This window comes from Chanodichthys erythropterus, chromosome 12 (genome assembly GCF_024489055.1).
Source record: "Chanodichthys erythropterus isolate Z2021 chromosome 12, ASM2448905v1, whole genome shotgun sequence".
NCBI lineage: Eukaryota > Metazoa > Chordata > Actinopteri > Cypriniformes > Xenocyprididae > Chanodichthys > Chanodichthys erythropterus.
Genome location: NC_090232.1, coordinates 50,743,012 through 50,770,686, shown reverse-complemented (window position 1 = coordinate 50,770,686; position 27,675 = coordinate 50,743,012). Strand labels below are relative to the sequence as shown.

The 27,675-nt window shown below is 38.8% G+C and overlaps 1 protein-coding gene across 1 annotated transcript; it reads left to right on the top strand.

Moving 5' to 3' along the window:
- Nucleotides 1-1,160: 1,160 nt before the first annotated feature.
- Nucleotides 1,161-27,662, top strand: LOC137031672 (B-cell receptor CD22-like). The gene is made up of 12 exons (XM_067402798.1): nucleotides 1,161-1,207; nucleotides 1,350-1,406; nucleotides 5,630-5,947; nucleotides 23,019-23,363; nucleotides 23,462-23,710; nucleotides 24,170-24,424; nucleotides 24,551-25,136; nucleotides 25,220-25,313; nucleotides 25,411-25,453; nucleotides 25,649-25,726; nucleotides 25,813-25,872; nucleotides 26,051-27,662. The coding sequence occupies exons 2-7, from the start codon at nucleotides 1,352-1,354 to the stop codon at nucleotides 24,829-24,831; spliced, it is 1,503 nt and encodes a 500-aa protein (XP_067258899.1). The 5' UTR covers nucleotides 1,161-1,207; nucleotides 1,350-1,351; the 3' UTR covers nucleotides 24,832-25,136; nucleotides 25,220-25,313; nucleotides 25,411-25,453; nucleotides 25,649-25,726; nucleotides 25,813-25,872; nucleotides 26,051-27,662.
- The last annotated feature ends 13 nt before the right edge of the window (nucleotides 27,663-27,675 follow it).

Genomic DNA, 27,675 nt, shown 5'->3' with positions numbered 1-27,675 from the left:
CCTCACAAATCGGTTGCATTCCACATGCAGGAAACTTTTTCTGAGTTTTTCAATCATCATGCCATTTAGCGGATGCTTATTAAGCAACATTAGCTGGGAAATAATTTTGATCGGTGACGTATTGGGACACTTTCACCAGAGATTGTATATAATGGGGAGATAAGAGGGTCTGTATCTCTTCCCATTGGAGAAAGCGTAACGGCTAACTTAATCACATGTGGCATCTCTCAGCCTATCGTGTAATGGCAGTGACGTCAGTCGCAACTTTCCCTAGTCTGCCTTCTCTTAAAAAATACATTTTTGTTAAGCTAAAATCTACATATATTGGGTGTACAGTAGTACATATGAAAGCGCTATATAAATGCCTCATTCATTCATTCATATAGTTCCCAAAGAAAGTATTGTTTAGTGTAAAACATTCTGAAGATTAGCAAACAGGCCGTCCATTAATTAAATGATTAACTATTTCCCCACAAAAGCTGTTTAATCAGCACAGTGAAGACTCTCATCCATTGACTTCCATTAAAAAAACAGCCTCTGGTCTCAATCCCTGCGTACCGCGGGCGGAGCGTTAGCTTTAGCCGTTACGCTTTTTTGGCTAAAGGTTGCAGGCTTGCCTTCCAGTGGCTTTGCTTTCGCTGTCATTCCCTGTCCCTCCCACATCTACTACCTCTCACTTCCTGTTTCTTCTCTCATTGCCAGTAAACTGAAGAAAGAAAAAAAATCTCTCAAGGATTTCAAAATATATCTGTGTTTAAAGTGGAAACATCTAGTCTTTCTCAGTATAAGTTCCTATATTGATTCTTCAGAAAATGTTTCTGAGGAAAAAAAAAAAAAAAAAAAAAAGCAGATTTAAAAACACAGATTTATTTTTATTTTTATTTAACATTATTTCAGTCTTAATATGTGCAAATGCAAGTGAAACTGTAAATACATCTTATATGGTAATAAATCTGTGTACATGATTCATTGGTGGACAAACATAATTTCTTATTGTCTAACATTTTGGGTTTCAAAATGTCAAATCAATAAATGCCACTGGATCATGATAAAACAACAAAAAAAAAAAATGTTGAAGGTGTCTAAAGTTGCTGGTGTGGGCAGGAGTCATGAAAGAGGAAGAAAGATTTACTGCTTGTGCAAGAAAAACATGAGCAATGTGAAATCCATCAGTTTAACGCCTGCTGGAGAGACTCACCAGAACACGGTAAGAGTTTCTCTGGTTAGTATGTAAATATAGTTTAATACTACTGTTGAAACCACTGACTTATTCAATAGGAAATTTTCTCAATTTAAAATTATATTTTTTAGCTAAAGACTATGTTTTTCTCATGATGTGTGTCTTGTAGTGATGTCAGTCAGAATGGCTCTGCCCCTTCATCTAGTGTTTCTGCTCATGATTCACGGTGAGTCACTCCTGCAAAAGTATTTATTCATTTTTTAAATCATTAGTCACTTATCAAAGAAACTTGTTCATTTTGGCATTATTTTAAACCATGGTTCCAGAAATCAGTGAAGCTGGCAAGCATCACACAATGGCTGTGATCAATGAATTGCACAGTGATAAAAAATACTATGACAACTGACTTTATTATAACATTCAGAAATAACAGGAAAACTCAGGAGAATAGAGGAAACACATCCACTAACATTGATGGCACTGAATAATGAACTGTAAATGCTGTAAAGGCCCCATTGGCCCAAAAACGGAAGCCGATGGCCTGGGCGAAGGTTTAATGTGTGTATGTCTTTTCAGCGCTTCTGTGAAGTTCACTTTAGCTGCTTGTTTAATCTGACTCCAATTAAAAATGATTATTACTCTTAGATCGTGTTTCTAATTAGGAATTAATCATTGGTCATGTATTAATTTAGATATTTGATTATTCTGGGTATTCCATACTTTCAATTATTCGTTCATTATGGACACATATCGCTTAGAGTCACACGCCCCGGTTTGTGTGGATCTCACGACACAAATTCGTCAGTTTCTGATGAAACTTCATCCGTTTATTCAGAGGGTGCAGAGTTTACTAATGCATTTGAGTCGAACTGCCACATGCTTGTTCAACTTGCTAAGTCAGTGATTAGGGGTCGACCGATTATCGGCGTGGCCGATTATCGGCACAGATATTAAGCATTTTTATTGTTATCGGCATCGGCCATTTTCAAAACCGATTTGCCGATAAAACCATTTTATTTTGAAATGCGCGATCTGGCACTGATCCAGCCACCTCAGTCAGAGCGCACCGCTCTGTGGCCTAGACTAAGCCCCGCCCATCGTCCGTCTGATTTGTTGGGAGTCACGAGCCTGGCCAATCAATACGGCTGGCGCGGCTGGAAAATGTTCCGCTCTCACACCGAAAGCACAGGAGCTGCTTCACTGATCATCATCACACATCAATAAGTTAACTCTCGAAGGTAAGAATGCAGTAAACATTCCTGAAGTTGCAATAAATCACTACACTGAAGTTGCAAAACACCTAAATATAATAGATTTATGATTACAAGTTATTATACTGTGAATTCCCGGTCAATGTCCGTCATTGCAGTGATATGCTTTAACGGATCATCACATCAGTGCTGAGATAGTGAAACTAATACCTACTTCTCTCACCATTCGACCAACTTAACGTTATATTGTGAATAGATTATCAACACGAATGAATTCACTCACGTCTGCTGCGTTTTTTTTTTTTTTTGTTCACATAGCTTCACTGAACAGCGTCCGTTCCGTTAGGGATCTTAGTCAAAAAATTGTGCATATTTGGAGAAATATTGCTTTATTCTAACATGATTGCAAAATAATTTATCATACAGATTCATAATTACCATTATGCAATTTTGAAGAGCTGAAAGGGCATCAAGCGCGAGCTCTGACGCCCTGACGCGACGCGAGCTACCTATTCCTGATTTAGTTATCAGGAATCGCTCTCTCTCATTTGACTAATAACCCTATGCTAATAACGTAAATTGTCAATCTCACATTGCACGTTTCTGGATGACGCTGTCATGTATACTACTAATTGGTACCCATTTGAATTTACTTTATAAAACTTCAGAGAGATTACATTTATTTTCCATTATTTGTTCATTTGTTGCTGTTTAAATTTGCTTTAAGTTTGACTTTGTTTATAGAATGCTGCTGATGGATGCTCCCAGCACTTTTTATGTTTGTTGTTATTATTAATATTAATGTTGTTATTATGAACAGTTCTCAGAATTAAAGATGTGTTAAAATAATTTAAAGAGTGTCTTTGTCAGAGGCCTTTTTATTCTTAATTTTGACATTAATTTCCATTTTTATACTAGACACATATCGGTTCAAAATATCGGTTATCGGTCTCCTTGATCTGTAATAATCGGTATCGGCATTGACCCTGAAAAATGCATATCAGTCTATCCCTATCAGTGATAGACAGAAATCAATAGGTCCCACATGATGTGCCCACATGCTCCTTTCATTGAGCCTTTAGTTTGAATCCTGATGCAGATTTGTGGAAATATGGACTCCAATAATCTACTGGTCATAATGATTTCAGAAGAATCCAGAGTTTATTTGTCAGCTAAAAATGTATCATGCCAATTACACAAATAACCAATTAGAAGCCAATTTAGAAATCATAAATACATAACATCAGTTGCTCAAAGAAATGCACATACACACAGTGATGTGTGAGTGTCTTCAAGCATTCACAAATCACTGCATGGGGGTTTCTGGCTACAGAAATTACTTTCCCTTAAATACACAGATCAGAACAAAAGGATTGTAAATATTTACTACACCGACACCTGTTTTGGGGGAGAGGAGTGGGTTTTCATATATCTTGAAGAGACACCACCCAAAAGGAGGTTCTCCGTAGTTTTGAATATTCTGGTGCATACTGTAGATGTGTGAGGAGAGTTTAGGGCAAGGCATTGTCGTTTGCTATTTCTTTGAGATCTTCTCTCCAGATGAGTTTTATTGCTTTATTGCAGGGTGCTTGATCTCAGTTTTTGTCTTAGCAGGAAAATCAAGTCTTACAGAACTAAGGAACAGCTTACACAACAAAGAGAACTATCAAGATAATTAACAGAACAGGTGAATGAAATCATTAATCAAACACACTGGGAAACTAGGTCAAATGACAAGCAAACAGGACAGAACCAGAACCAACACAATAAAAAAAAATTGTAAAATCAGAACATACTGTACATGTGTTATGGTGGCTGGAATGAAAGAGCATGACGATGAAGATAATTAAATATGTCTTTAATCCAAGAATCGAAACCATAAATGAACACAAAGGAAACACAAACACACTGACATCACACAAGACAAGGAAAAGACAGAAACTGAGGGCTTATATACACAGAAAACAAAGAAGCCAATTACCAAGACACACCTGAACTGAGGACTAGTCAATCTGTAACCTAGGACACAAACAGGTAAGGAACAGAGGAGAAAATGAACTAATTAACAAACCAACTGCAAACAGAAACAGAACACAATGAAAACTGAATCAGAACATACATGTGACAACATGTTACAGCAAGACTGCCCGATCATTTGAGCTTCACGCAGTTTAAAGGTGCCCTAGAACTTTTTTTTAAAAGATGTAATATAAGTCTAAGGTGTCCCCTGAATGTGTCTGTGAAGTTTCAGCTCAAAATACACCATAGATTTTTTTTTTTTTTTATTAATTTTTTTAACTGCCTATTTTAGGGCATAATTAGAAATGAGCCGATTCGGGGTGTGTGGCCCTTTAAATCTGGTGCTCCATGCCCCAAGAGCTCACGCTTGCCTTAAACAACATAAAAAAGTTCAAACAGCTAATATAACCCTTAAAATGGATCTTTACAAAGTGTTTGTCATGCAGCATGTCTAATCGCGTAAGTACAGTGTTTATTTTGATGTTTAAATTGATTCTGAATGAGTTTGAGGCTGTGCTCCGTGGCTAACGGCTAATGCTACACTGTTGGAGAGATTTATAAAGAATGAAGTTGTGTTTAAGAATTATACAGACTGCAAGTGTTTAAAAATGAAAATAGCGACAGCTCTTGTCTCCGTGAATACAGTAAGAAATGATGGTAACTTTAACCACATTTAACAGTACATTAGCAACATGCTAACGAAACATAAAAATATCATGATATCATGGATCATTTCAGTTATTATTGCTGCATCTGCCATTTTTTGCTGTTGTCCTTGCTTGCTTACCTAGTCTGATGATTCAGCTGTGCACAGATCCAGACGTTCTGCCCTTGTCTAATGCCTTTCATAATGTTGGGAACATGGCCTGGCATATGCAAATATTGGGGGCGTACATATTAATGATCCCGACTGTTACGTAACAGTCTGTGTTATGTTGAGATTCGCCTGTTCTTCTGAGGTCTTTTAAACAAATGAGATTTATATAAGAAGGAGGAAACAATGGAGTTTGAGACTCACTGTATGTCTTTTCCATGTACTGAACTCTTGTTATTTAACTATGCCGAGATAAATTCAATTTTTAAATCTAGGGCACCTTTAAGATGTTCCAACAGCATGATCATCAGACTCATATGAATGATATTTGTAAGTTATTATTCTGGCCTGCTGATGTCTCTTGTTCACACATAACAGCTCTATATAATGATATTTGTGTTTCAGCTGTTGTAGGAGCTCCAGATACAGTTACAGGACACAGAGGAGAGAGAGTTGAGATCAGATGCTCATATGAACATGGATATGAATCAAATGTAAAGTATTTTTGTAAAGGCGAGTGTAGCTTTGGAAATAGAAACTTCATGGTTAAATCAGGATCTGCAGCTCAAGACGAGAGATTCTCTCTGACTGACGACAAGAAGAACAGAGTTTTCACCGTCACCATCACTGATCTGAGAACAGAGGATGAAGGACAATACTGGTGTGGTGTGGAGAAGAGAGGTCCTGATGTCTTATCAGAGATTATGTTGCTGGTTAAATATGGTAAGTGATTATATTTATTATAAGTGGAGCTTCAGTAGAAATGAACTACAAATGAACAGGCCAAGATGTCTGTGTAGTGTTCGCCTATAACTCTTGTTACATGTTTTCTGGTCATCTGATTCTGACGTAAGCACGTAGAGGAATGGGAAAGAAAAGAACTGTACGTTTTAGTCATGTGTTGCAAGTAAATTAAGGGATCGAGACCGACTCTACTGTGTCTGTGTAATCTTTCTTTTAACCAAACCAAGAAGACACTACAACTTGGCGACGAGTGATGAACGGATTCAAAAGACTGTACATGTGAGTTAGCCACGCAAAAACGAAAACACACACCACATTTTACTATGTTCGATTTTCACTCTGAACCCAGCTCAATCGGCTCGCGATGGAAAAAATGGCAAAGTCGATTCGATAACTATCTACAAGCATTCAACGTCGAGGAGGACAAGCAGAAAAGAGCACTTTTACTACATCACACGGGACCCGAGGTGTTCGTTTCTGTCCAAAAGCCAATCCGGAATATGAAACATATTTATTCAGACAAGCAAGACAACGTGAAGACGAAACTTTGGACGTGTATCATACTAGATTGAGACAGATGGCAACAAAATGCGAGTTTGCAAATGTAGACAAAGAAATCAAGTCACAAATAATTCTAAGCTGCAGTTCATCGCATCTCCGCAAGATGGCACTGCGAGACGGCACAATGACACTTCAACAATTACTAGACGCAGGTAGAGCTCAAGAAACGGCAGACAAACAAGCAGCTGGCATAGAAGAGATGCATGCAAAATCATCCAAATCATTCGTAACACATGCAATAAATAAGAAAACTTTGGACAGAAACAAGCAGAGAAATTTTAAACCAAAGACCACTTTTGAAAGCATGACATGCAACAATTGTGGAGGACATTTTCCATACGATGGAGGTCAGAAAAACTGTCCTGCAAAAGGAAAAACCTGTAAAAGCTGTGGAAAGCTGAATCATTTTCAAAAATGCTGCAGATCAACACGCTATGCAATAAGTAACCCAAATCCAGCAAAGCCCAAATTCCAAAAGGTAAAACAAAAAGTGAATACTGTGCATACAAATGATACAGCATGCAAAACACACCTTGAAACATCAATGAGTTCGGATGAAGACTATGTATATGTCATACACACAGTCCAACATTCGCAACAACCTCAGTCACAAGTGGAGATCGCAGGAGTGCCAGTGAAGATTATCATTGATTCTGGTGCAAGCGTAAATATTGTTGATGGCACAGCATATCATAAAGTAAAACGCAACGTTGCGTTTAAACCATCTGATTCAAAATCTTTGCATATGGCTCCTCCACACCACTAAAATTTCAAGCCAGAATCAGTTTCAACAGCACAGACACAGCAACCACTTTCTATGTAATTGATGGTCACTCTGGTTCTTTGCTGAGCTACAACACTACAACAGAACTTGGAATTCTACAAATAGTCAGCACAGTGTCTGACCAACCAGCCGAAGTTCTCACTGTGAATCAGCTACTTTAAGAGTATCAAGACCTCTTTCAAGGCATCGGAAAGCTGAAAGACTTTCGAGTGAAGTTACACATAGATGAGTCTGTAAAGCCTGCAGTACAACCACACCGACGGATTCCATTTCATATCAGAAAGAAAGTAGAACAAGAACTCGAAAAACTTGAACAACAAGGGATCATTGAAAAAGTCAGTGGTCCGACACCCTGGGTATCACCTATAGTTGTTGCACCAAAACCCAAAAATCCTGACGTGCGCATATGCGTGGATATGCGAATGCCCAATTGCGCCATTCAGAGAGAACGTCATATCACCCCGACGGTAGATGATCTGATACATGATCTAAACGGAGCTATACTCTTCACGAAACTGGATCTGAATAGTGGATATCATCAGCTTGAACTACATCCAGATTCCAGGTACATAACAACATTCATGACTCATACAGGGCTGTGGAGGTACACTCGTTTGAATTTCGGGATTAGTTCAGCTGCCGAGGTGTTCCAAAACACAATCCAGCAGGTCCTTCACGGCATCCCAAACGTCAAAAACATGAGTGACGACATCATAGTCTATGGGAAATCACGAGACGAGCACTACGCCTGTCTGCAAGCTGTATTCAAGAGACTTAAAGAGAAAAACCTCACCCTCAACAAAGACAAGTGTGAGTACAGCAAAACGAAACTAGACTTCTTTGGATATGTGTTTTCAGACAAAGGAGTTTCGGCAGATCCGAAGAAGATGATAGCCATCAAGAACCTCCCAGCCCCACAGAATGTGTCTGAATTACGCAGTCTGCTCGGAATGACAACATACTGTTCACGGTTCATTCAAGTTTATGCAACAACTACACAGCCACTGCGTGAACTCCTCTGGAAAGATCACACTTGGAAATGGGGGCTGGAACAACAAGCAGCATTAGACAAGCTAGAATCTCAACTAATTTAGAATGCTACAATGGCATATTTCGATCCAAAGAAGAGATCCACCCTGCTTGTTGATGCAAGTCCGGTTGGTCTTGGTGCGATACTAAGTCAGCCGAGCACAGACAATCCCGGTGACAAAGTAATTGCATGTGCCAGTAGAGCGCTCACAGCGGTAGAACAACGCTATTCACAAACAGAAAGAGAAGCTCTAGCAATAATCTGGGCATGTGAACATTTCCACCTATATGTATATGGTTCACACTTTACAGTCATTACAGACCACAAACCACTGGAGCTCATCTTCAATAACCCTCGAGCATCCTCACCAGCCAGACTTGAACGCTGGAGACTGAGACTGCAACAATACACATTCACAGTCCAATACAAACCTGGGAAAGACAATCCTGCTGATTACATGTCGAGGCATCCTGTGGATGGACAACACAGACACAACTGTTCGGACAACGCAGAAAGCTATATAAACTTCATAATTGACATCACAGTCCCAAAAGCGATGACTTTAGATGAAGTACGAAACGAAACAAAGAAAGACTCCATCCTACAAATAGTGATAAAAGAGTTGAGAGGAAAAGTCTGGACACATTTGAAGCAGACCATGTCAAACACAGACCACGCAAAGCTGGAGGCATTTCATAAGCTGAGACATGAGCTCACAGTTAACGCATCACAAGACATTGTCCTCAGAGGGAGTAGACTGGTTTTACCTGCCTCTTTGCATCAAAAAGCCATCCAACTTGCACATGTAGGACACATGGGCATCGTGAAGACTAAACAGCTGGTAAGAGAAAAGGTATGGTTCCCTGGTATCGATGCAGAAGTGGAAAAAGCTGTGCAAGGATGCATTCCATGTCAAGCAGCCACGATCCAGCATCATACGGAACCCCTTAAAATGTCTGATCTGCCAGTGGAGCCATGGTCAGATGTCTCTGTGGATTTTACTGGTCCTTTTCCTTCTGGTGATTACTTGCTAGTAGTAGTCGACGATCATTCCAGATATCCAGAAGTGGAGATAGTCAAGTCTACAGCAGCTGCTGCTGTGATTCCCAAACTGGACAAGATATTCTCAACTTTTGGCATACCCAGCATAGTCAAAACTGATAATGGCCCACCATTCAATAGTCATTGTTTCACAGATTTCAGTTTGTATCTTGGTTTCAAACACAGGACGATAACCCCGTACTGGCCTAAAGCGAACGGAGAAGTAGAGCGGTTCATGAGAACGCTCAAAAAGACAGTCATGACCACAAATGCAGAGGGAAAACCGTGGAAGCAGTGCCTGTATAGTTTCCTGAGAAATTACAGAGCAACACCACACGGAACCACCCAAAAACCACCAGCAGAACTACTGTTCGGAAGAAAGATCAACACCACATTACCTTCATATCCACAGGACAAGCCAAAAACTGACCTCAGCATCATTGATCACATTGCAAAGCAGCGAATGAAAAGATACGCAGATCTTAGGAACAGAGCGAAAGAACCCAGCATCAAGGCAGGTGATGTTGTACTATGCCGACAACCATCAACAGGAAAGTTGACGACTCCATATGAGACAAAACCCTACAAAGTAATCAAGGTCAAAGGGTCAATGGTGACTGCAAGTAATTCAAGAAGATGCATTACGAGAAATTCCTCATTTTTCAAAAGACTCCCATCTCATCTCACAGTCCAGCAGAACGAAACCTCTGATGACGAAGATGACGTTGGAGGACAAGCTCAGAATTAAGACATGTCTCAGAGCAATATCCCAAAAGGCACATGGCACCCTACTGCCAACCTAAAACAGTCTGACTTTTCACATACCCCTCTATACTACCTGAGACCAAGTCGCAGGGCACCAAGATATCTGATTGATAAAATGTAAAATGTAATTTTTCAACATGCTCCCACTTATGGTCCACAAGCATTAATTTAGTTTGTTAAACTTGTTAAATGTTCTTGTTTTCAGATTTAGACATGTTAAAAATGATAGCCTAAGGTAACAAGGACCGTAATCTCAGTTATATAATTCAGTTATTATACAGAATATGGTCTATAGTTTTACATCTCCAGTTTCAGAAAAAAGGGAGGGATGTAGTGTTCGCCTATAACTCTTGTTCCATGTTTTCTGGTCATCTGATTCTGACGTAAGCACGTAGAGGAATGGGGAAAAAAGGAACTGTACGTTTTAGTCATGTGTTGCAAGTAAACTAAGGGATCGAGACCGACTCTACTGTGTCTGTGTAATCTTTCTTTTAACCAAACCAAGAAGACACTACAGTCTGTTAAAGATCACTTAATCTAGAAAGCATCTGCTGTTTACAAACATCTGATAGACATCTTTACGATGTCAGTTTTACATACATTCTAAATCATAAACATCTTAAAGACATCTTCTAAATGTCTATTTGACATCTGACAGGAAACGTCCTATAGACGTATTGCAGATGAGCAAACACTCTAAAAAATATGTCTTCCAGACATAAACACACACATCAAATAGACTCAGTTGCAACAATGGACCATACATTTATTTGTATTTATTAAACTGGAGATACTGTTGAAAATAATAAAGTTTGATGTCACCATCATGATGGAAAGTGTTTGCTTTAGTTGGGCTCTTGACCTTGACTTTTAACATTAGTGTTTCTCTGGCTGTTGTAACTCAGTGTTTGTAAGACACAGCTGTTATGGTGAAAAAAGCCAAGAGAAATACTGGGATTGATATGTTGGATCTTTCCTGATGATATCATTGAATACCCACAGATTTAATCCTGAGGTTTATACTTGATCAAAAGTGTGGTTTGTCATTAAAAACAAATAAGTATTTTTTTAATAATAAGTGAAACTATAGCAAGAGACGGAGCACTGTTGAAATCATATTTTTAATATGTTAGTCAAAAAACATTTTGGACGATGTTACGGTGGCCGAGAGAGCTCAACGCGCTGCAAATGAAGAAAACAGCTTCATCAGTTTGACAACACACGCTGCAAACTCCACAACACTTACAAATAGTGAAACGCGCTGCAAATAAAGAAAACATCTTCATCAGTTTGACAACACATGCGCTGCAAACTCCACAACACTTACAAATAGTGAAACGCGCTGCAAATGAATGTGTCGATATAAATATTATTTAAATGTTACTTTGTCAATGAAACAGCCTAATTTCTGTACAGTTTAAGTTAGCAAATGCATACGTTGTATACATATATTTGTAATGTAATTTATTTGTAAATGAGTCGGAGTAATTTCTTTTTTACATATGTTCACATGTGTAAATAAAAGAGAATTGTTCTGTTCATAGTTTATTTCTTTTATGCAACTTGTAATTTTAAATGAAAAATTATACGTAGGCCTATATAATTTTTTTTTTTCATGTAAATTAAATGTTTTTACATTAAATACATCGTTTTAAAGCTACATTACATAAAGTACCTTTTACAACTATATACAACAGAACTTAGATTTAACAAAAAATAGCATATTTTAAATCATCAGTATATAAAACTGAACAAAACATATTTGTGTACACTTTTATTCGGCTGAGAAGGGAAACGCTGGTGGAGCGTATTATATAAATACATAAAAATCAGAAATATTTGAACATACAAACAGATCTATGGTCCATTCAAATTTTTTCTTAGTCATCATAGCTTTAAAATTCTCGCCTGTTACAAATAGTCATGCTCAGCAGGTATATTTTAAGCCGTCAGTGCAACTTTCTTTTAGTTAAAACAACTGACAGTTAACATTTCATTTAACATAAAAACAAACAAGTTTAACTAGTTGCTAACGATTTAAAACTAGCACCATACATATTTTGGTCCAGTGTCCCGTCGTCTTCGGCAGTGAAGCATGTCAAAACCCCATAAAGACATACTTCAAATCAAACTTTAAAATGCACACAAACATCAGCTGTCTGTCACACAGCCGCTAGCCATGTAACGACGCTCGGCTCATTGTTGCCACGTCTGTGATTAGGATACTTTTACACTTGCGCCGCGTTTGTGATGGTTTTGTTGCGCAGACCTGGCAACCCTCCACTCCAAAACCCCACCCCTTTCACGCACTTCGGAGTGTGCGACCCCTGAATTGGGACACAGCTTATGATGTTTCCCACTATACATTGCATGTCACCATGGTTGAGATTTACATGCTGATTATTGATGTCTCTGTGTGTCTAAAAGTAGCCCAAAAAGTTTACAAAGCACACTTTTGATCAAGTATAAACCTCAGGATTAAATCTGTGGGTATTGTTACGACCCACTCGTTATAAGCCACAACATAAAAGAGGGATTAGACCACGAAATCAAATTTCCAGAAAAAGATTTATTAAGTCCAACGAATTTTCAAACAAAAATAATGAACAAAATATCTAGGGGTATATCAGAAACAAAACAAAAGAATAACAAAGGAATTATGCTACATGCACCAAGCCAACACAAAAGAAAATGAGTCACCCCTGAGGAATGTTCCCCAGAGAGTGCCTCCCGTCTAGAAATTTAGCGCCATTTTATACTGTTGGTAATTAGTGGGTATGAACCAATTAGGAGCCCCGCATATTACACCAGTAGGTTTAGGCTGGGGACGTCACACCTCCCACTCCAAAAGGAGGTTCCCTGCAGAACCGACAAAAAGAAAGAAAAACAAACAATTTTGCAATGCAAACAACAAAAGTTTAAAATTACAACAATACTCATCTCCATGCTCCCACTCCATTTCACTCCCGAAATCCTGGGCCCTAGGACAAAGAAGAAATAGAGAGAACGAAGAAGGATAGAGGAAAGAATTGAAAAAGAGAAAAAAAGAGATTTTTTTTTTCCCGACACTACTGGAATATCTTACGCACGAGAAAGAGCATCGGCTATCAAGTTATCCTTGCCACGGATGTGTTTAATCTGCAAGTGAAAAGGTTGTAGAATTAGACTCCATCTCAGAATTCTTTGGTTCTTACCATGCATTCGATCTAAAAATGTTAACGGGTTGTGGTCAGTGTATACCACAATAGGAACGCAGACTGAACTCAAATAGACCTCGAAGTGTTGAACGGCTAAAACAAGGGCTAAAGCCTCCTTTTCCACTGCGAAATACATTTTCTGGTGATGATTGAACTAATTTGAAAAATAACTGACCGGATGCTCAATCCCATTTACATCTTGCGAAAGAACAGCACCAGCACCGTACGCGCTAGCATCAATAGCAAGGAGGAAGGGTTTTTCAAACTGTGGCGACTTCAGCACAGGAGCATTGGCTAAAAGAGACTTAGCATTTTCAAAGGCACACTGACACTGTTGTGACCATTTAAAAGACGTCTTTGGGCTTAACAAATCGGTCAGAGGGGCAACAACAGTCGCAAAGTTCAGACAGAAGCCTCTGTAATAACCTACCATCCCAAGAAAACGGCGTAACTCGCGACGGGTAAGTGGAACAGGAAAACTACAGATAGCTTCAACTTTAGTGCTGATGGGTTTTACACACCCCCGACCAACTACCTTACCCAAGTATGTCACGGTGGCCTTGCCAAATTCACATTTGGCAAGATTTATAGTCAGGTTAGCCTCAGCCAAACGCTCAAAAAGCTCTCTAATTTGTGCGAGATGTTCTAACCAAGAAGAACTGTACAAAACAACATCATCCAGGTAAGCTTCACATCCCCTCAACCCAGACAACACTCGATTTACTAACCGCTGAAAAGTAGCGGGAGCATTTCGAACTCCAAAAGGCATAATGGTGTACTGTAGAAAGCTATCAGGTGTAATAAAAGCAGATAGTTCTTTAGCACGTGAGGTCAAGGGCACCTGCCAATAGCCTTTTAAAAGATCGAATTTACTAACAAACTGAGCAGAGCCCACACGATCTACACAGTCATCGATTCTGGGAAGAGGGAAACAATCAGGTTTTGTTAAAGAGTTAAGCTTCCTGTAGTCAGTACAGAAACGATAGGAATGATCAGGTTTACTCACCAAAATGCAGGGTGAGCTCCAAGAACTGAAACTAGGTCCTGCTAAATCATGAGCAAGTAAATAATCCACCTCTTTCTGAAGCAACCTCCTTTTTAGAGGATTTACACGGTATGGATGTTGTTTTATGGGTTGAGCCATACCAACATCAATGTCATGTTCAATGACATGAGTTCGAGTAGGAACATCAGAAAAGAGTGAGGGGAATGAACTTACCAGCTTAATTATATCGGTCTTCTCTGGGTCGCACAAATGAGACAGATAACCAGCTAAATTAGCTAGAACCTCAGAATTGAGGCGCCTTTCTACTTCTCCTCGAGAAGGACATTTAATCTCCTCCAAATCGTCAACCACCCCTACAGATGCTGTAGAGACACTCGGATCTAGAAGTTCAGTAGTTGTCACAGCAGCAATGGACAGAGAAGGTACAGGAGTCACATATAATTTTAATAAATTAACATGACAAACCTGTACTTTCTTTCTACGATCAGGCGTGTTTAAAAGATAGTTATTGTTAGAATAACACTTCGCTATCGTATAAGGTCCAGTGAACCTAGCCTGAAATGGACTACTCAGAACAGGTAGCAAAGCGAGCACTTTATCTCCTACCTGAAAATTCCTGGACTTAACCTTACGATCATACAACCTCTGCATCTTTCCTTGAGACTTACCTAATTTTCGTAGAGCAATAGCTCTGGCTTCATAAAGTCTGTAACGAAAACTACTCACGTAGTCCAGGACATTCTCAGGTGGATTAGATGTTTTCCATGCATCTGCCAAGACAGCAATAGGGCCCCTGACAGTATGTCCAAACACTAACTCATTAGGACTAAAACCTGTGCTCTCCTGAACAACCTCACGAACAGCTAACAGCATCCAAGGGAGTCCATCCTCCCAGTCACAATCAAGTTCAACAATACGATCTCAGAAGTGACTTAAGAGTTTGATGGAATCTTTCCAGCCCTCCCTGACTCTGAGGGTGATAGGCACTCGAGATGTTGTGTTTAACTTTGAGTTGTTGCATGGCTTTAGAAAATTGTCTGCACATAAAATTTGAGCCCTGATCAGACTGAATGGTTTTTGGGATGCCAAAGATAGACATAAAACTTGTTAAAGCCTTTAAAATTGATTTAGTTGTAATCGATCTCAGGGGATAAGCTGCAGGATAACGTGTAGACTGGCACATTACAGTAAGTAAATAAGCATGCCCAGCCTTAGATCGTGGTAGAGGACCAACGCAGTCGACAATCAAGTGTTCAAAAGGAGTGGTGACTACTGCAATGGGCTGTAAAGGAGCTAAAGGAACCTTTTGGTTTGGTTTTCCGGTCAGTTGGCAGATGTGACAAGACCGTATATAGTTAATCACCTCTCTCTTGACTCTGGGCCAATAGAATTTCCTCAAAATCCTATCATACATCTTCCGTACCCCCATATGACCAGCAAGGCCCTGATGTGACAGCTGTAGGACGGCCTGACGGAAAAAAGGAGGAACTACCATTTGGATCCTAGGATGTAGGGAAGAGTCAAGACTCACAGGTTGTTGTCTACAAAGTAATCCATCTTGAAGAAAATAAAAAGATGAAGTCTCATTTCCTCCTCCAGCAGCCAAGGAGAACATTTCTTGAAGAGTTTCATCTGCATGCTGTGCTGATATTAATTCTTCTCGAGTCACACTATAAAGTGAAGATAAAGGACAAGTGTTAACATGGTCATCACACATAAATAGACTTTCAGACATTGAGTCAGGCTTATTCATCTTGTGTTCAGCATCAGACGGTAACTCATGCATAGGGTTCACATCTTCAACTTCAGTACACACAGTACTGGGTTCTGGTTGAGAGGAATTTACAGAAGCAAGAAAAGTATCAGTAAGAACATTTTCTGTTTCATCAAACATTTGCCATTGCTCGAGTTATTACACAAGCAGGGAATAAATTAGGACAGTCAGAAGATCCATTCAATTCATCCACAACAGGAACTACTATAGGTGGAACGTCACCATCTGACTTCTCCCAAACATTCCCCAAGTCATTGCCAAGTATAAAAGTAACACCAGGGATAGGAAGCATTGCACGAACTCCTACAACCACGTCACCTGACACAAGTCTGGAATTAAGATGAATGCGGTGTAGAGGAACTTCCATGTAGTCCATTTCAAGCCCTCGAACCAACACATGAGACCCAGTGGCAGTACGTTCAGACAGAGGCAAAATTCCTTCCAGCAAAAACGACTGTCCCGCCCCAGTATCACGAAGGATACGAACAGGAACCTTTTCATCAGAGTCAGGCAAAGAAACACTTCCATCAGTGAGAAATGGTCCAAAATCAACACCGTTTTTAATTTCCTTTCCAAAAATTTGACACAGCATTCGGTCGTGCAACCACCTTTCTATTTTTAACAGAGATGCTCAACTTTGACCTAGTTAGCTCATTTAGATGAACAGAACCTTGATGAGTAAGGACAAATTCATCTGCCATTAGAGCAGCATCAGACAATTTAGTCACTTTGTGTTCATTGAGATACATAGCAACAGCACTTGGAACACAATTTTTGAACTCTTCTAAAAGAATTAGCTCTCTAAGCTGTTCTTTGGTTGTAATTTTTACAGAAGAACACCAGCGGTCAAACAGGTTCTCTTTCTCTCTAGCAAACTCAAGATAAGTGCACTTCTCAAACTTAACATGACTCCTAAATTTCTGGCGGTATGCCTCAGGTGCCAATTCATAAGCATGCAAAATAGCAGACTTAACGATTTCATAATTACCACTTTGTTCAATAGTCAGCGCTGAATACACCTCTTGTGCTCGCCCCACTAAAACACACTGCAACAGTAAGGTCCAAAATTCTTTTGGCCATTTCAACAACTCTGCAACGCGTTCAAAATGTTGGAAATATTTATCCACTTCCTTCTCTAAAAACGGCGGCACTAATCGAATGTTTTTATAAACGTCAAACACAGGTGCAGCGTGAGCCAATTCATCAGATGAAGCTTGAACAGGAATTTCAACTGCTTTTGCATTCAGTTCTAACTCAAGTTTCTTTAACTGGAACTCTCGTTCTTGTCGCTCTTTCTCAAATTGTAACTCCATTTTACGCATCTCTAATTGCTGTTGTAATTTCTTAATTTCAAAATCCTTTTCTAACTCCCTCTCTTTCAGTGCACATGCATCACGCTCGGCACGAAGTTTTTCCGCATCAACACATAACCGTTTCTCTTGCAAAGACACCTCACTAAACTTTGCATTTTGATCGGCATCATAAAGAGGAGAGGTTAAAGACACATCAGGATTTATAGTTTGAGCTCTTACCTCTAAAACACCCAACTCATAAAGTGCGTCTTTCACAACTTTCATCAGCGTCTCTTTGAGCTTCTTATCATTACTCGTTACCTCAACACCAAAGCGCTCGGCAATCTGCAACAGCTCTTCCTTCGTACATCTATCCAGCAAGATTTCCGAAGGAAATGCGAAGAAATCTTCGATCACCGACGACATCTTTATAAAGAGAGGCAACAGAGCAAACACAACAACAATATAAACACACATGAGACGCCGCCAAACTTAAGCGTGAGACGCCAACAAACTAGAGCGTTAGAACTACAAATCCCGTCAGCCACCTCGCCAAGGATCGTCACACATACACCCTCCGGGTGAAAAACTCCACCGTAGTTGAGACAAATAAAAACTTACCACAAACCATTCCTCAAATTGTCTTCAACTCGATAGAAATCACAAACAACACAGATATGGAGAAACAACAAAAAGTGTCACCAGATGAAAATGAGAGACTCCAGTTCCTATCTATAAACAAACTAACTAAACCTACCTAATCTTCAAAGGTGTACCGGACTCGGGGCGGCATTTAAACGCTGAACTCAAGGACAGTTGGCATTATACCAAAAGCCCGAAGCGTACCCCCAACAGAGATTTAAAACCCCCGTCCAGAATAACCTTCAAAAATAAGAAAGGCAAAACAACAAACTAAAAACAACAAACAGTGCCTCGATGGAAGGATTGTAAACCCAGCTGAGGACACTCTAACTTCCTGAAGTCTACTCATTCACACAGGTGATCACACTCAGAACTCTGCATTTACTTGAACATGTAGCAATCCCGGACGAGCGCCCAATTTTATGTTACGACCCACTCGTTATAAGCCACAACATAAAAGAGGGATTAGACCACGAAATCAAATTTCCAGAAAAAGATTTATTAAGTCCAACGAATTTTCAAACAAAAATAATGAACAAAATATCTAGGGGTATATCAGAAACAAAACAAAAGAATAACAAAGGAATTATGCTACATGCACCAAGCCAACACAAAAGAAAATGAGTCACCCCTGAGGAATGTTCCCCAGAGAGTGCCTCCCGTCTAGAAATTTAGCGCCATTTTATACTGTTGGTAATTAGTGGGTATGAACCAATTAGGAGCCCCGCATATTACACCAGTAGGTTTAGGCTGGGGATGTCACAGTATTCAATGATATCATCAGGAAAGATCCAACAGATCAAGCCCAGCATTTCTCTTGGCTTTTTTCACCATAACAGCTGTGTCTTACAAACACTGAGTTACGACAGCCAGAGAAACACTGATGTTAAAAGTCAAGGTCAAGAGCCCAACTAAAACAAACACTTTCCATCATGATGGTGACATCAAACTTTATTATTTTCAACAGTATCTCCAGTTTAATAAATACAAATACATGTATGGTCCATTGTTGCAACTGAGTAAAAAATGCTTGAGAAATTTAAAGCAGTTTCTACATAATGTGAACAAAATTTTTAACATGACTGAACTAAGTACTCAGTTTGTAAAATTGAATTACCAATCCTTAAGATTTCTAAGTACTCTGTACTGTGTGGTAGCTAAACCCAACAGTTTAATTAAGCTTTCTAAGTAAACTCAACTAATTACATTTCACAGTGAATACTCAAGATTTCTAAGTACTCTGTAGTGCAGGGGTACTCAAGTTCAGAGGCCAAGAGGGCCGCATTTCAACCAAATGAAACGCGAAGGGCCACAAGTTATAACTTGGATCGTAAGACTTTTTAGGCCTACTTAAGACAATATTTGTAGTTTTACTGTTTATTTACTAAAAGTGCAGTTTATCATCTAGCTAAGTCTTAATAGTATGGTGTCCTTTTTAAAGTGTCACTCAACATGATAAATGGCATTTAAAAAAATGATTAATAGCTTGTCTTGCTGTATTCTTAATGTACAAATGCATAAAGAAAAACAAGAACTGATGAAAAGAAATCCTTATTCCTTATTCATCCTTATTTCATTTCTTTTCACAAGAAATTTAAGGTCTGGCTGTTGTTCACTGGCTGATAAGAGTTTGTCCGTAAGACGAAAACATTGCACTTTTTTTATAGTCATTTTATACTCCATTGCACCTTTTTAACACTTTTTATAGCACCTATTTATACTCAGAGAATAAACGTTTTATTATTTATATTATTATTACCTTTTAATTTGGTAAGAATCCAAAAATCTTTTTTTTCTTTTTTTTAAATGTTCAATCACAATCTCATGAATTACGTAACTATAACCAACGTTGTAAACATGATAAATCAGATATTCTCCGTGAGCTCAATTATGTGATGACAGATCTGTAATGGGAGCGCTGCTTGCTTTCTGTTTATAACACATTGACATTAAGAATAAAAGGTGTGTTTTTCATGATGCTCGGAAACTTACACACTGCAAAGTTTGAGGAATGTCAACTGCATTTCATCATGGAAAAATAAGGTTACTTTGTTTTTTACTTGCGCGCACAGTCTCGAGCCTTTGATGGCGTTCACGAACACAAGTGCTCGACACATGCGCACTAGAGAGATTAATGCTTGTCTAGTCTTTTTCGCTCAAATAGTTACAATAAAATGTCTTTGTACTTGTTTAAAATTAGAGTTGCTGGTATCTTTTAATCCCCTCAAAGGAGCGCTCTTCAACACGGTCGGCTATTGTGTTTGTTGTTACTCTTGTTCCGTCTTATCCGTTTCTTTTCAGACTGAAACAACAGCCCGTTTCAGTGCTGACACCTTGTGGACAAACTAAATTAGTGCAAAAACTATTCAGTGCGCGCGTGCAAAGTGCCTTCAGTTTATTGTTCTTCGCGGTTAGAAAAACTGTGCTGCGCGCGTACACTAGACGCGTTCTCTGCTGATGATTACAGCGTCACGCGCACTGTACGCCTACCCTTGTGTACGTGTAAAAAAACGAAGTAATATTCACGCCAATTTTAGACGCAAATTATAATAAATATACATTTATATGTAGCATGATGCGGGCCACAAATTTAATGCTGACGGGCCGGATGCGGCCCGCGGGCCGCCTGTTGAGTACCCCTGCTGTACTGTGTGGTAGCTAGTTTGATCAATTTCAAAATGATAAATTAACTTACTTGCTAAATTTAAGGCAATCGGTTTCCTTAAGTTTTTTAAGTAAACCCAACAGTTTAATTAAGCTTTCTAAGTAAACTCAACTAATTACATTTTACAGTGTACATGACATTTATGTTCCTCTGTTAGCTCTGGGTAAGGCTCAAGCTAATTTACCATATGAGCAAGTTTTCTTTCACTGTCACTTGTGAAGTCTGGAATTGTAGGTTTAGGGGGGCTATACAATGTATACTACCACCCGGTGGAGCTGCAGCCTTGGCTGGTATCAGCTGTACAGGAGCAACAACAGCTGCGGTGCTCACTGAAGGGAATAAACCAGGGATCATGTTTTGAGAGGGTAACGCTGATGTTGTTTGGTAAGGAGGGACATAACTGAATGAAGCAGGTGCATTCACCAGCTGTATCTGCAAATGTGGTGTTGCAAGAGAGCCGTAAGTTGCCATGGGATAGGAATAATCAAGTACTGGTGAAATGGGGAGCAATGATCGTTCAGATACAGCTCGCTCTCGCCTGGGAGAATGAGAGTTAACAGGCTCTAATAGTGGTGGTGGTGACAGATGCGAGATGTTGGCCAGAGTAATCTTGTAGTTCATGGATGATTTGGATGGATTGGAGTGAATCCAAGGTTACGACTCTTTACCTGTGCTTAAGGAAAAGCACCTGTCCTCTTTTTACCTGACCTTGTTTTCCTGTTCATCCCTGAAGAATGTTTTGATGTGTTTCATCATCTCATCTCAGCAATGCTTATGTTTCTTAAGCTGATCTTTTTTCCTGAGTAGATGGTCTCTTTCAACTGTCTTCTCTTTCTCCTTCTTGTTCATGGATTCCATGAGTCCATACGTAGTACTTCTGCTTGACTTGGACTGGGCTTGGCGCAAAGTCCACCTTGGCTGGGGGCTGCAGCTGCTTGACTAGACTACACTGTAGAAGGAAAGGGCAGGTCCAGGATGGAAGTCAAGGATGTACTCCTCAAGGTTTTTGGTCTGACATCGGCGTAATGGTCTTGCTTGAGTATCAGCATTCGGATGGGATGTTGCTTTGCCATGTGCTGACATACTGAAGCAGGGGCGTAGTTTGCGCGGGGGATGGGGGGGAGGTAACCCACCCAATATTCAAATCTATCAGTTACAACCCCCCCAATATTTCAACATGAAAATCACAGTAGATCTATACTAACATATGTATAATTCATTTATTTTGTAACAATAATTTTGTTTCTAATTGAATATGTGTTTGTCATAATAAATTATTAACGCCCAACCAATGCGCGTCGCACTTTCACCAAAACAACGCGAGTGGAGCTGTACTGTTTGAATGGGAGAGTAAGGGTAGCAACAAAAAATGAAGAGAACCGTTGCCCAGCCGACTATATTAAACTTCTGTTCAAAGAGGGACGTTAAAAAGAATAAAGCATGTACTGAGAAGGAGGTATGAAAACATTGTAATAGCTTAGTACACTCCACATATATTTTAACTAGCTAATCCATTGCAATTTAGCCATAACTATCTGTGTAACTGTAACCAATACCAAAACAGCCGTCTGTTTTGTTACTTCATTTATCAATAGTATCTTATCAATGACAAAAGTATTCACATCGGTGTTTGTTTTCTTCCTTAATTAATCTGATTTTGAATGAATTCGCTTGAATGAACGATTTAAACACTCTTCAAAACGTTGAATCGCTGCCACCTACTGGCGGTTTCAATATTTAACATAATTTCTTTCTTTTTAGAATCACTCCATTATGTTAGAATTTGATTAATGGTTATAGATAAATTCCATAAAGTTATGATAGATAGATAGATAGATAGATAGATAGATAGATAGATAGATAGATAGATAGATAGATAGATAGATAGATAGATAGATAGATAGATAGATACATACGAAATAAATTATCCAAAAACGCTATACACATAAAAAAATATATATATATATAAAAAAAATAATACCAACGCTCAACCCCCCAATGTTGAAACCAAATCTACGCCTTTGTACTGAAGCACACTGCTAAAAATGCTTTTTGTATTTAGTATTGTTGTCTTGTTTCCATACTGATCTGACAATTACATATAGATATTCTGACAGCTCCATCTGCGTAACGGAGAACATGTTATTTACACCAAATCTGTTTCTGCTAAAAATTGTGTAGTACATATTTTACATAATAATAAAATAATCTAACACATTTAAAATACAGGGGTAAATGATACTGAAATAGGAAAGAATGATATATATATATATCCCTTTAATGTGTGTTTCAGGGGTTTCTAGTGCTGATTGGGGTGTGAGTTACAGTCCTTCACACATCTGTGCACTAAAGAACTCATCAGTGATAATGAACTGCACTTATACATACCCTACTGGATATAAGATTAGGAAAGTGTTCTGGACAAAAGAATTTATAAAGGGTGTAGAGCCTCTAGATCTGTCTGAGGACACTGAATACAGTCAGAGGCTTCAGTATCTGGGAGATAAACAGCAGAACTGCACCATCAGACTGAGTCATGTGACACTGAAGGATTCACACGAGTACTATTTCAGATTCACCACTAATTACCTTGAAGGAAGATATATTGGTGATCCAGGAGTGACTCTTGCTGTCACAGGTGACTTTCATGAGGTTTCTCTCTTCTTCTGTGCATTATGTTGAATAATAATCAGTGTATGACAGCAGCACTAGATATAATGTGAGTGTTGTGTTCAGATCTTCAGGTGGAGTCTCCTGAGAGAGTGACAGAGGGAGATTCAGTCCGTCTGACATGTAAAAGCAGCTGCACTCTGACTGACAGAGCAACATTCATCTGGTACAGAAACTCACAGCCATTAACTGAGAGAAGAGACAGAAACAATGAACTCCTGCTGCAGTCAGTCAGAAGAGAGGATGCAGGCAGATATAGCTGTGCTGTACACGGACACAATCACATCTCTCCTGCTGTTCAGATCAATGTCATGTGTGAGTACATTCAGTCATATTTTGACCACTTGAGTAAATGTATTTGTGGCGAGCAGGGCGGGCGAGCCGTGAAGGAACGGCGCAAAGCCGGTGACGCAAGTGATAACGAGCATCACCTGGGAGGTGTGCCGGCCTTGAGTCTCTCACGGAGGAGCTCCGGGAGCATAAAAAGAGTGACGACAGTGAAGGACGAGAGAGGACCAGGCCTGGACTTTAATTTATGTTTTATTATGTTTGTTTACTTTCGTTTTGTTCTTTGTTTATTTTGAATTAAAGTTTTGTTGAACGTTCGCCGGTTCCCGCCTCCTTCTTCCCGTACATACGAACTGTGTTACAGTATTCAAATATCAGATTTTGCAAAGTGGAAAATTCAGATTGTGTAAAAGTTTCAAAGACAAAATTGATTAGAATGCAAAAAAAAGCTTTTCTCAATTATCATTTTATATTCTGGACCTCTAGATCCTCCCAGGAGTGTCTCAGTGTCCATCAGTCCATCTGGTGAAATAGTGTCAGGAGATTCAGTGACTCTGATCTGCAGCAGTGATTCAAACCCTACTGCAGAAATCAGCTGGTTTAAAGGAGGAACGTTTGTAGGATCTGGAAGAATCTTCAACATCTCAAAGATCAGCTCTGATGACAGTGGAGAATACAAGTGCAGATCCATCAATGAACATGGAGAGAAATACTCTGATGCTGTGACTTTAAATGTCATGTGTGAGTTAATGATGATTCAGTAACTGTGACATTAAATCCTCTAAACATTGTCTGTCATCTCTACTTTATTGTGATTGTTAATAATATCGTTGTTTTTTTTTTTTTTTTTTTTTTTTTTTGTGTTTGATCAACCAAAGAGTGTCTCAGTGTCCATCAGTCCATCTGGTGAAATAGTGTCAGGAGATTCAGTGACTCTGATCTGCAGCAGTGATTCAAACCCTCCTGCTCTGAACTTCAGCTGGTTTAAAGGAGGAACGTTTGTAGGATCTGGAAGAATCTACAGCATCTCAAAGATCAGCTCTGATGACAGTGGAGAATACAAGTGCAGATCCATCAATGAACATGGAGAGAAATACTCTGATGCTGTGACTTTAAATGTCATGTGTGAGTTAATGATGGTTCAGTAACTGTGATGTTAAATCCTATAAACAAAGTCTGTGATGTGAATGTATTTTGTTTTCTGTTTCAGATCCTCCCAGGAGTGTCTCAGTGTTGATAAATGGATCTGGTGAAATAGTGTCAGGAGATTCGGTGACTCTGATCTGCAGCAGTGATTCAAACCCTCCTGCTCTGAACTTCAGCTGGTTTAAGGAGAATGAAAGCTCAGCTGTTGGATCTGGACAGAGTTTCAGTGCACTACAGAGTGGACGCTTCTACTGTCAGGCTCACAATCAACATGGATCTCAGAGATCAGACGCTGTAACTGTCACAGGTGAAGCTTTTATTAACACACTCCTGTATCTTCACATCATTCATCAGTTTGGAGAGTTAATCATGATGATCTTCCTCTTTCAGTTCATCATGGTGCTGGTAGGAATGTGATTGTGATCGCAGCGACATCTGGAGGATTATTCATCATCATCATCATCATCATCATCATATTTACAATGTAAATAAAAATCTATCAATGAAGAGTATACATTTAATGTGATTTTATATGAATACAGAATAATGTCATTATTAAATGAAACTTTCCTTTTTAACAGTAAGAAGAAAATAAACAGAAGATCTGCAATACATGAGTGTGAGGTGAGATGATCAAAGAAACACAGAATGATACCAATAAGAACATATATATTATCAAACTCGGGATTTTACTGCTGCTGTGTAAATGTGAGAATAAAGAGATCATGGAGTGAATACACTTTTGATTGACACTTTTGTTAACAGGGACTCTTATTGCCATGGTAACCATTTCAAATCTCTTCATTCTTTTCCCTGTAGAACGTTGATCCCAGTGCAGGAACATATGCAGCTCTTGACCTCAAGTCCAGATCTTCTGACCTCTACGACACACTCACTGTAAGTGAAATCTCAAAAACTACACATGCAGAAGAGTTTGTACACTCAAAGTCAGGTAATAAATAATCAATGTGTCTTTCACATAGACTGTCCATCCCAGACCTGCTGATCACCAGCCGGACTCTTCTGAATATGAGAATTAGTCAGTAAGTGAGAGATCCTCATGTTGTCTCAGTCAGTATGATCAATAAAACAGTTCCTCAGCAATGTATCTACTGGTCAGTGGATACTTTTAAGATAAATCCGATTATTTGTACCATTGTAGTGTTGGTTTATCATTCATGTAACTGTGTAAATGTGTTTCTTGTCTTAATTCTGTTGTAGCCACACAGCAAGACACCACGATAAGATGAAGCACAAGTTAAACTTTACTCAACTTTTTGGTTTTCGTCGGACACGCCCACATCAGCTACCAATGAAAATGAAGGACTTTATGTGTGAACGCCACTGTAGAGTTTCCATTCCACAGTGAAGTGATGTTTCTCGTCAAGTTCAATAGTATCATTCAGCTCTGACATGAGAGAATGAAATTATATTTCTCTTACAGGTCCTGGCAATAATTCAACATAAAACAGTAACAACAAGACACAAATGTATAAACAAGTCAATTTTTGCATATTATATAAAGTGTTAAATTAATGTAAATCAGACTGATTAGACAAAAAGACAATATACACAGTATACAAGACATATTGTGAGGTTCATTAGAAATGTATGATTGAAAGCATTTAAAATGGCACAGATACAATAGCAATCTAATACCTGAATGGTGTAAACAGTCTTACCCTCCTTTTTCCTAATGATCCTGATGTGTTTAGATTCTGCTCCAACTTTAGTTCTGACTGATGACACTGTGCACAGAGACACGTGATGTCCCCTCTCCATTTCTGGGAAGTGTATCGATGTTCCCTGAAATTCACTTCACAGTCCACTTACAGTCGATCAGAACACACCTGAAGTGCTATCTAAAATAGTTTTCCATCTAAAAGAGTTTGTGCAAGAATATTTTTATACATTTTATCTGTTTATCAAAGGGTCGATGAAGCTGATATTTCCACTTATTCATTTTAAATAGAACACTAAAAATTACCCAAATCATTTTCAGCCTTCTGTTTTGAATCTGTGTTTAAGGCCCTGATATACTTCAAATTAAATAAATGAACAAACTGGTGTGACGTCATTTCGAACAAAATCAGTTCAAAATGCAGTTTGTTTGGAGTTCAAAACCGCTTTCCAAAAGAAACTTGCAGTGTCAAGATAAATCAGGTCCTGCCTCAAAATTGGGTCTCTATCAACTATCAGTTAATGATTATACTAAGAACAAATGAATGATATATTGCCAAACGTTTTGGCTCCTCCTCTTCCTCTGGTGATTCTGCTCATGATTCCTGGTGTCAGACGTCCACAGAAGCTCTTATTGAGAATTAGCACAGGTTTAGATGTTGAAGTCTTACTGAAAATGTTTAGTTTGAGGTCACCATCATGGAGATCAGTTGCTTTAGTTGAGCTCTTGACTCTTCTTTATCAAGAATTGCAGGTGTTTTCAGAAAACATTTCTGCATTGATAAAGCAGATCAACATGTCTGTTTTAATAACAGACGCTTGACAGCATTAAAGTGATTTATACAACTGCTACTGCTGTAACTGTTGACTTCTGTTTCACGCACATTTGATGTTCAATGTAGCGTGACTTCTCTGAATCACTCACATTTGAGAAATGATGGTAAGATCAAATGCAGGACATTTTCTACTTAATATTTTATAAATATTTTATATGAGGCCCCATGAATCAATTTTAAAGAACCCTATATGCCAAAGATGTTCTAAGTAAGGAGAGATGTCTTCAATTATTGCATAATACTTTCAGTTATTCATTTTTTTTTTCCCTAAAAGCTGCTTAATCCTTAAAACTGAATTAAAATAAGAATTTAATTTAAACAAAAGTAATG